At 45.3% G+C, this 11,011-nt stretch overlaps 1 protein-coding gene across 1 annotated transcript; it reads left to right on the forward strand.

Moving 5' to 3' along the window:
* The first annotated feature begins 1,098 nt into the window (after positions 1 to 1,098).
* Positions 1,099 to 2,577, forward strand: LOC119324701 (histone-lysine N-methyltransferase, H3 lysine-9 specific-like). The gene has a single exon (XM_037598474.1). The coding sequence runs from the start codon at positions 1,417 to 1,419 to the stop codon at positions 2,332 to 2,334; it is 918 nt and encodes a 305-aa protein (XP_037454371.1). The 5' UTR covers positions 1,099 to 1,416; the 3' UTR covers positions 2,335 to 2,577.
* Positions 2,578 to 11,011: the final 8,434 nt, after the last annotated feature.

Below are 11,011 nucleotides of genomic sequence, written 5' to 3' on the forward strand. Positions count from 1 at the left end.
TTCGCTTGTTATGCTAGTTGACCACACTTGGCGATCTATGTCGGATGAGGGCAACCAAATCTCATGTCCCCACACTTTTGTTTTCTCTTCCCGGCTGTTGACTGCATAAACTATGGGTCCAGCTGTCAGACCTAAGGCAGTAGTAACGACGAGACATCGACGCCGACAAGTAACTCCATCACAGCTAATCCCTCTAAACCTTCCCGATCATTAGATTTCTCCGGTGAGCCAGTGCACCCCACCTGCCCTAGTTGACTCTCTTCCTTGCCTCCGCCGGCGAGGTCACAACTCGATGCTGCGTGCAGCGAGAGGTCCTGGCTCGGCCTCGCGGGGGTTGACTTCGCTGCCGCTCGTCATGTCACCCCGTCTTCCGCCTCAAGCTCCACCTCCCCTACTTCTTCCTTCTCACGCGACAGCGGCTTACACCAATTGAAAATTCAGGTGACTTACAAATAGCTCGTGCGTTTGTAAAACAAAATGCATCGCCAGTGATGATGCATACCAGTTAGTACGTACCATGATGATAACACATTTACCAAGTGATGATGCTTACATCGACGTAGTGATGTAGTAACCATAGCGGTAAATGAATTTACCATGTTGTTTGCTGAAAACTTACCATGTCGGTGTGGTGATGTATTAGACCATGGTGGTTATGTAATGTGGATAGTAGAGTAACAGATACGGACGCTATCGAGGGATCTGCAGCTGGGGCGCGCATAGGCGCAAAAGAGAATGATCACCGGCCTCGTAGCGGATGTCGGTCGGTGTGGATGGAGCAAGGCAAAGCGACCGCCGTGGCTGGTTCAGGTTTCATGCCGAGGGTGTCGGTGCCTTTGTGTGGGGCACACGGCCGAGTCTTTGTTTCTCTACGGCCCGACGACGAATCGTCTCATCGTCTTTTCTCTTTTCGCTTGTCTCGAGAAGCAGCTTTGTCTTTGGCGTGGTAGCCCAGCATCCGCCGCACTGCTCAACGCAAAAAACAATCTTCCCCGGTCAAAATACTCGCAAAAGAAGGCAAAAACTAACACTCGCAGATTGGACGGAATCATTAGGTTGTAGGAGGTTCCCCGGCCGTGGCGTGTGGGCGTGATTATGCCAAAGCGACCACGCGGGCGAGGCGCGGGCAGAGCAGCCTTTGGAACCGCGGCGCAGCTTCATCATCTTCCTCCGTCCAGCAGCCAGCCGTCCTCCACTCTACCATCTTCTTACTTTGCAGCCAAGGCTTAGCGGCGTGCGCGTGCATGCAGCGCCTGCGTCTGCGTGCATGCTAGCTTCTCCTTGGAGCAAAGCAAGGCATCCCGAGCGCGCACCCACCAACGTTACACTAGAGCAAAAGCACGGCCGGCAATCCCACCCAAAGTCGACCAAGGATCGGACGCACGAATTACCTAGCTAGCTAGCTCTCTCCGCGCAATGGCCGGCTCGGCAGCCCAAGCTCCCACACAGACGGGCCGAACGAGGCCGATTCCCACGGCGCTCGTTCCTGCGGCCGTGGTGCTCGCCGTCGTCGTCGGCGTACTTTCCCTGCTGCCCTCCGTGGCCCAGGCGGTGTGGGAGCTGCCCCACCTCTTCCTCCTCGGCCTCGTCATCTCCTACGGCGTCTTCGCCCAGCACAAGAACGGCGCCGCCGCGGGCGACGGCGGCGATGCCGCCAAGGACGGCGCCCGGGCGTGGAACTCTCGGTACCATCCCGACGACCCGCTCGTCGTGGTCGCGCCCGACCACGCGGCGGCCGATGACGGGGACGACGGCGCGGGCGGGAGGCCGTTCTCCTTGCCGGTGCGGAGGCTGAAGACGGTCGTGGAAGAGCCGACCGAAGCCGGTGGCGCCAGCGGAGAGAGCGTTGGCGAAGAGACGGACAGCTCCGAGTCCACGGCAGGATTCTGGGCCGGCGCGCCCGCCGCTCCTTCGCCGCCCTCTGTCCTTGACGCCTTTGACTCGCGGAAGTTCAATGCCGCGACGCCGCCGTCAGTCGTGCAGAAGGAGTTCCCGGGTTACGATTCCGGGTCGCCTCGTGACCAGTCGTCGTGTAACGAGGAGGAAGAGGAGGAGGAGGTGGAGGAGGAGGAGGAGGAGGAGGGCACCGATTGGGAAGAGGATGCTGATGGGTCGGATGAGATGACCGCCGCGTCGTCGGAAAGGTCGTTCCCCGGCGACTTCGTTGCCTGTCGCAACCGTCGCTACGACGGCAGCGGGGATGGCGAGTCTATGGACGAAGAACTTGTCGAGCTGGCCACCAGGCCGGGACCGGAGGGGGCGGACGAGGTGGACAGGAAGGCCGACGAGTTCATCGCCAAATTCAGGGAGCAGATCAGACGGCAGAGATTGTAGGCTTGTAGCCGGCCGAGCGACGTAGGCATGCATTGCATGCGTCCTACGCACACGCTTACTTGCGATCTGTAAACTTCTGTTTTTTTTCCTTCATCTGTGTAACATCATGAGCCCTTCCTGTATCATTTTCTTCTCTCCTTTGGAGCTTTTAAACTGTTGCCGTTATTACAGCCTGGAAAGATGAAAAAACGACGGCATCCTTGTGGGGATGTTCGCATCCTACACAAATTCTTGTAAATGTTTTTCTGCCTTCTATAAAAGTAAGGTATGCCATTGGCGTACTCTCGAAAATATATATGAAAACCACGGCTCATTCATTGCAATTCTTTAGTAGCATTTTCGCACCTACTCCGTCCGTTCCAAAATGATTGAAGTTTTAAGTTTGTTCTAAGTCAAACTTGTTTAAGTTTAATCAACTTTATAGGAAAATGTACCCAAAAAAAAACTGTATAGAAAACGTGATAAGATCATCATCTTCACCAAATACACATAGTATGAAATATACTTCCTCCGTCCCAAAATTCTTGTCTTAAATTTGTCTAGATATAGATGTATCCAATATTAAAAGGTGACTTGATACATCCGTATTTAGACAAATCTAAGACAAGAATTTTGGGACAGATGGAGTATTTCATAATAAAAATCTCATGAGCCTAATTTGGTGTTCCGAATGTTAATATATTTTTCTATGATTTGATCAAACTTGAACAAGTTTAACTTAGGATAAACCTAAAACTTCAATTATTTCGTGTTATCAAGCTTAATCGTTTAGCGAGGATAAAATATGTTGCCATGCCGGCAGGAAATACACTTACACAACATAGGGCATTAACACCCCTGACGTTTACTATTGATCAGTTGCCTGAAATGTTTTCACACATCAGTTGATTTTGCAGATAGAGAAAACAAGTGGCGCCCAAGGTGGAGACGCGGATGATGTAGCCGGCCATGACGGGGAACCACTCGAAGATAGGGAGGAGACGACGATGAAAAGGAGTATGGGAGTTGACTGGTGCACTCGTGGTGATGGATGGGTCACCGGTGCCAAAGAAGAACCATATGTTGGAGGGATACCTGCCACGCTGGCGACTCCGGCAGGGTGGTATGGCCGCGAAGCCAATTACGGGTATGGTGGTGGGAGACGGTGCTTCAGGTGGCAGGCCGCAATGGGGCCAGCGTGCAGCGACGCCATGGAAAGGAGGAAGAAGGCGGCGGGAGAATCAAAGTATCACAAAATTATGAACTAACAAATAATCCTCCCCTAAGAACATGTGCAGTTGGGTGTGTGAAACCTGCCTTATACGTCAAGGCGGACGGCCCAGTCACTTACCAGTCAAAAAAATCCAGATGGGCTCCTCATACCTACCCTAAAGGCCCGGCCAGACCGACACTTCTTATATCCAACCCAAATCTCAGGCGGAAATGGGATGGACTGGGCGCGTCCACCACGTTGGACCAGACTGGGCGCGTCCACCACGTTTTATTCATTTCCTCTCTTCTCCCTTCTCCGCGTCGTCCCTCCCCTAGCTCCGCCGCCGTACTGAGCCGTCACGCCGCCAACACCGCTCAACAACCCTCGTTCTCACCGCAACAGACATCGTTGCCGGCCCGGCCACCACCGCGGTGCATCCGCAACTCTACAATCAACGACCACGACTATAACATGGGGTCCTATTTTACCGATGATATTGAAGGAAATATGCCCTAGAGGCAACAATAGAGTTGTTATTTTATATTTCCTTATTCATGATAAAGGTTTATTATTCATGCTAGCTAGAATTGTATTGATCGGAAACTTAAATACATGTGTGAATACATAAAAAAATACCATGTCCCTAGTGAACCTCTACTAGACTAGCTCATTGATCAAAGATGGTTAAGGTTTCCTAACCATAAACATGTGTTGTCATTTGATAACGGGATCACATCATTAGGAGAATGAAGTGATGGACAAGACCCATCAGTTAGCTTAGCATATCGATCGTTCAGTTTATTGCTATTGCTTTCTTGATGACAAATACATATTCCTTCGACTATGAGAGTATGCAACTCTCGAATACCGGAGGAATACCTTGTGTGCTATCAAACGTCACAACGGAACTGGGTGATCATAAAGATGCTCTACAGGTATCTCCGAAGATGTTTGTTGAGTTGGCGTAGATCGATATTAGGATTTGTCACTCCGAGTATCAGAGAGGTATCTTTGGGCCCTCTTGGTAATACACATCATAAGCTTGCAAGCAAACAACTAAGGAGTTAGTTACGAGGTGATGTATTACGGAACGAGTAAAGAGACTTGCCCGTAATGGGATTGAACTAGGTATGAAGATACCGACCGACGATCGAATCTCGGGCAAGTAACATACCGACAGACAAAGGGAATTACGTATGTTGTCATAATGGTTCGACCAATAAAGATCTTCATAGAATATGTAGGAGCCAATATGGGCATTCAGGTTCCGCTATTGGTTATTGACCCGAGAGGTGTCTCGGTCATGTCTACATAGTTCTCGAACCCGTAGGGTCCGCACACTTAACGTTCGTTGACGATATATTGTTATATGAGTTATATGATTTGGTGACGAATGTTGTCCGGAGTCCCAGGTGAGATCACAAACATGATGAAGAGTCTCGAAATGGTCGAGAGGTAACGATTGATATATAGGACAATGGTATTTGGACACCGGAAGTGTTTCGGGTGGTACCGAGTACTTATCGGGTCACCGGAAGGGGTTCCGGACAGCCCCGGTAGGTTATTGGGCGTTATGGGCCAAAAGGGGAAGAGCACACCAGCCCACAGGGGATGGTGCGCCCCTCTACCCCCTGCCCATGCACCAAAGGAGGGAGGGAAGGAAAGGGGAGGCGCCCTAAGGCATCCATCTCCCTTTCCTTTCCCCCTCGTGTTCAAATAAGGAATGGGGGTGCGGCTAGGCAGGTGCCCTAGGGCAGCCGCTGGCCACTTGGGGCGCCCTAGGGGCTGCCTCTCTTCCCCCACCTATATATATATGAGGGAGGGGGCGCCACAAAACCCACGACATTATTCTAGCTGTGTGCGGCGCCCCGTTCCACAGTTTTGTCCCTCGGTCGTATTTTCGTAGTGCTTAGGCGAAGCCCTGCGGAGATCACTTCACCATCACCATCACCACGCCGTCGTGCTGTTGGAACTCATCCACTACCTCGACGTCTTGCTGGATCAAGAAGGCAGAGGACGTTACCGAGCTGAACGTGTGCAGAACACGGAGGTGCCGTACATTTGGTACTTGATTGGTTGGAGTGCGAAGAAGTTCGACTACATCAACCGCGTTACTAAACGCTTCTGCTTATGGTCTACGAGGGTACGTAGAAACACTCTCCTCGTCGTTGCTATGCATCTCCATGGAGAGATCACTGCGTGTGCATTGAATTTTTTTTGTTTTCCATGCAACAATTCCCAACTGATATCTATCCTCAGTGGGCAGCGTTTGTGAAGACCATATTGTTGGGAAACATAGCATGCAATTTCAAAAAATTCCTACACTCACGCAAGATCTATCTAGGAGATGCATAGCAACGAGAGGGGGAGAGTGTGTCCACGTACCTGAAGGAAATATGCCCTAGAGGCAATAATAAAGTTGTTATTTATATTTCCTTATATCATGATAAATGTTTATTATTCATGCTAGAATTGTATTAACCGGAAACTTAGTACATGTGTGAATACATAGACAAAACATAGTGTCCCTAGTATGCCTCTACTTGACTAGCTCGTTAATCAAAGATTGTTATGTTTCCTAACCATGGACATGTGTTGTCATTTGATTCCCTGATCACATCATTAGAGAATGATGTGATGGATAAGACCCATCCATTAGCTTAGCATTATGATCGTTACAGTTTTATTGCTACTGCTTTCTTCATGGCTTATACATGTTCCTCTGACTATTAGATTAGGCAACTCCCGAATACCAGAGGAACACCTTGTGTGCTATCAAACATCACAACGTAACTGGGCGATTACAAAGATGCTCTACAGGTGTCTCCGAAGGTGTTTGTTGGGTTGGCATAGATCAAGATTGGGATTTGTCACTCCATGTATCGGAGAGGTATCTCTGGGCCCTCTCGGTAATGCTCATCACTATAAGCCTTGCAAGCAATGTGACTAATTAGTTAGTTACGGGATGAAGCATTATGAAACGAGTAAAGAGACTTGCCGGTAACGAGATTGAACTAGGCATGATGATACCAACGATCAAATCTCGGGCAAGTAACATACCGATGACAAAGGGAACAACATATGTTTGCTACCTCTTGAGCTTGCATTGGTTTTTCCTTGAAGAGGAAAGGGTGATGCAACAAAGTAGCGTAAGTATTTCCCTCTGTTTTGAGAACCAAGGTATCAATCCAGTAGGAGACAATGCACAAGTCACCGAATACCTGCACAAGCAATCAACAACTTGCACCCAACGCGATAAAGGGGTTGTCAATCCCTTCACGGTCACTTGCAAAAGTGAGATTTGATAGAGATAGATAAACGGTAAAGTAAATATTTTTGTTATTTTTGGTTTATAGATTGGAAAGTAAAAGATTGCAAAATAGTAGATCGGAAACTACCAAGATGTAAATGAGATTAAATAATATGGAAAATAGACTTAATATAATGGAAAAGAGACTCGGGGGCCATAGGTTTCACTAGTGGCTTCTCTCAAGATAGCAAATATTACGGTGGGTGAACAAATTACTGCCGAGCAATTGATAGAAAAGCGCATAGTTATGATGACATCTAAGGCAATGATCATGAACATAGGCATCACGTCCATGTCATGTAGTCTGACTCCTGCCTGCATCTACTACTATTACTCCACACATCAACTGCTATCCAGCATGCATCTAGAGTATTAAGTTCATAAAGAACAGAGTAACGCATTAAGCAAGATAACATGATGTAGAGGAATTAACTCAAGCAATATGATAAAAACCCCATCTTGTTATCCTCGATGGCAACAATACAATATGTGCCTTGCTGCCCCTACTGTCACTGGGAGAGGACACCGCAAGATTGAATCCAAATCTAAGCACTTCTCCCGTTGCAAGAAAGATCAATCTAGTAGGCCAAACTAAACCGATTATTCGAAGAGACTTGCAAAGATATCAAATCATGCATATAAGAATTCAGAGAAGAACCAAATAATATTCATAGATAATCTTGATCATAAATCCACAATTCATCGGATCTCGACAAACACACCACAAAAGAATATTACATCAAATAGATCTCCAAGAACATCGAGGAGTACATGGTATTGAGAATCAAAGAGAGAGAAGAAGCCAACTAGCTAATAACTATGGATCCAAAGGTCTGTGGTAAACTACTCACGCTTCATCGAAGAGGTAATGGTGTTGATGTAGAAGCCCTTCGTGATTGAATCCCCCTCCGGCAGGATGCCGGAAAAGGCCCTAGATGGCATCTCACGTGTAGAGAAGGTTGCGGCAGTGGAAAAGTGGTTTCGTGGCTCTCCTAGATGTTTTCAGGGTATAAGAGTATATATAGGCGAAGGAACTAGGTCAGGGGAGCCACGAGGATCCCACGAGGGTGGGGGCGCGCCCTCCTGCCTCGTGGCTTCCTCGTTGCATCTCCGACTTCATCTCCAAGTCTTCTGGTTTGCTTTCGGTCCAAGAAAGATCACCGCGAAGGTTTCATTCCGTTTGGACACCGTTTGGTATCCCTTTTCTGCAAAACTCTAAAATAGGCAAAAAAAACAGAAACTGGCACTGGGCCCTCGGTTAATAGGTTAGTCAAAAAAATATATAAAATAGCATATAAATGCCCATTAAATATCCAAAACAGATAATATAATAGCATGGAACAATGAAAAATTATAGATATGTTGGAGACGTATCAAGCATCCCCAAGCTTAGTTCATGCTCGTCCTCGGGTAGGTAACCGATAAAAACATAATTTTTGATGTGAAATGCTACCTAACATATTTATCAATGTAATTTTCTTTATTGTGGCATGAATGTTCAGATCCGAAAGATTCAAGACAAAAGTTTAATATTGACATAAAAACAATAATACTTCAAGCATACTTACAAAGCAATCATTTCTTCTCAAAATAACATGGCCAAAGAAAGCTATCCCTAAAAAATCATATAGTCTGGAAATGCTCTATCTTCGTCACACAAAATATTTAAATCATGCACAACCCCGGTTTCAGCCAAGCAATTATTTCATACTTTAGTATTTTTAAACTTTTTCAATCTTCACGCAATACATTAGCGTGAGCCATGGACATAGCACTATAGGTGGAATAGAACGGTGGTTGTGGAGAAGAAAAAAAGGAGAAGATAGTCTCACATCAACTAGGCGTATCAACGGGCTATGGAGATGCCCATCAATAGATATCAATGTGAGCGAGTAGGGATTGCCATGCAACGGATGCACAAGAGCTATAAGTGTATGAAAGCTCAAAAAGAAACTAAGTGGGTGCGCATCCAACTTGCTTACTCACGAAGACCTAGGGCACTTTGAGGAAGCCCATCATTGGAATATACAAGCCAAGTTCTATAATGAAATTTCCCACTAGTATATGAAAGTGACAACATAGGAGACTCTCTATCATGAAGATCATGGTGCTACTCTGAAGCACAAGTGTGGAAAAAGGATAGTAACATTGCCCCTTCTCTCTTTTTCTCTCATTTTTTTATTTGGGCCTTCTCTTTTTTTATGACCTCTTTTTTTCGTCCGGAGTCTCATCCCGACTTGTGAGGGAATCATAGTCTCCATCATCCTTTCCTCACATGGGACAATGCTTTAATAATGAAGATCATCACACTTTTATTTACTTACAATTCAAGAATTACAACTCAATACTTAGAACAAAATATAACTCTATGTGAATGCCTCCGGCGGTGTACCGGGATGTGCAATAATTCAAGAGTGACATGTATGAAAAAATTATGAATGGTGGCTTTGCCACAAATACAGTGTCAACTACATGATCATGCAAAGCAATATGACAATGATGAAGCGTGTCATAATAAACGGAATGGTGGAAAGTTGTATCGCAATATATCTCGAAATGGCTATGGAAATGCCATAATAGGTAGGTATGGTGGCTGTTTTGAGGAAGGTAAGGGTGGGAGTTATGGCACCGGCGAAAGTTGCGTGGCACAAGAGAGGTTAGCAATGGTGGAAGGGTGAGAGTGCGTATAATCCATGGACTCAACATTAGTTATAAAGAACTCACATACTTATTGCAAAAATCTACAAGTCATCAAAACAAAGTACTACAGGCACCTAGGGGAAGGGTTGGTAGGAGTTAACCATTGCGCGATCCCGACCTCCACTCATAAGGAAGACAAACAATAAATAAATCATGCTCCAACTTCATCACATAACGGTTCACCATACGTGCATGCTACGGGAATCACAAACTTTAACACAAGTATCTCTCAAATTCACAATTACTCCACTAGCATGACTCTAATATCACCATCTTCATATCTTAAAACAATCATAAAGAATCAAACTTCTCATAGTATTCAATGCACTTTATATGAAAGTTTTTATTATATCCATCTTGGATGCCCATCCTATTAAGACTAATTTTATAACCAAAGCAAATTACCATGCTGTTCTAAAAGACTCTCAAAATAATATAAGTGAAGCATGTGAGTTCAACAATTTCTATAAAGTAAAACCACCGTTGTGCTCTAAAAAGATATAAGTGAAGCACTAGAGCAATATTGTCTAGCTCAAAAGATATAAGTGAAGCACATGGAGTATTCTAATAAATCACAATTCATGCGTGTGTCTCCCAAAAGGTGTGTACATCAAGTATGATTGTGATAAAATAAAAATGAAAGACTCAAATCATACAAGACGCTCCAAGCAAAACACATATCATGTGGTGAATAAAAATATAGCCTCAAGTGAAGTTACCGATAGACGAAGACGAAAGAGGGGATGCCTTCCGGGGCATCCCCAAGCTTAGGATTCTGGTTGTCCTTGAATTTTACCTTGGGGTGCCTTGGGCATCCCCAAGCTTAGGCTCTTGCCACTCCTTATTCCATAGTCCATCAAATCCTTACCCAAAACTTGAAAACTTCACAACACAAAACTCAACAGAAAATCTCATGAGCTCCGTTAGTATAAGAAAATAAATTACCACTTTAAGGTACTATTGCAAACTCATTATTTATTTATATGGTGTGATATATACTGTATTCCAACTTCTCCATGGTTCATAACCCCCGATACTACTAATAGATTCATCAAAATAAGCAAACAACACATGAAGAACAGAATCTGTCAAAAACAGAACAGTCTGTAGTAATCTGTAACTCTCGAATACCTCTGCAACTCCAAAAATTCTGAAATAAATTTGTGGACGTGAGGAATTTGTCTATTAATCTTCTGCAAAAAGAATCAACTTAAAATCACTCTTCTGTGAAAAGTGGAAATTAATCTGGTGAGCTAAAAAGTTTCTGTTTTTCAGCAAGATCAAATTAACTTTCACCCAAGTCTTCCCAAAGGTTCTACTTGGCACAAACACTAATTAAAACTTAAAACCACATCTAACAAGAGGCTAGATAGATTATTATTACTAAATAGGAGCAAAAAGTAAAGAACAAAAATAAAATTGGGTTGCCTCCCAACAAGCACTATCGTTTAACGCCCCTAGCTAGGCATAAAAAA

The sequence above is a fragment of the Triticum dicoccoides genome, chromosome 6B, assembly GCF_002162155.2.
Source record: "Triticum dicoccoides isolate Atlit2015 ecotype Zavitan chromosome 6B, WEW_v2.0, whole genome shotgun sequence".
Lineage (NCBI taxonomy): Eukaryota > Viridiplantae > Streptophyta > Magnoliopsida > Poales > Poaceae > Triticum > Triticum dicoccoides.

What these genes read in the sequence shown, in the direction of transcription:
- LOC119324701 (XM_037598474.1), top strand. Translation starts at nt 1,417, where the DNA reads ATGGCCGGCTCGGCAGCCCAAGCTCCCACACAGACGGGCCGAACGAGG.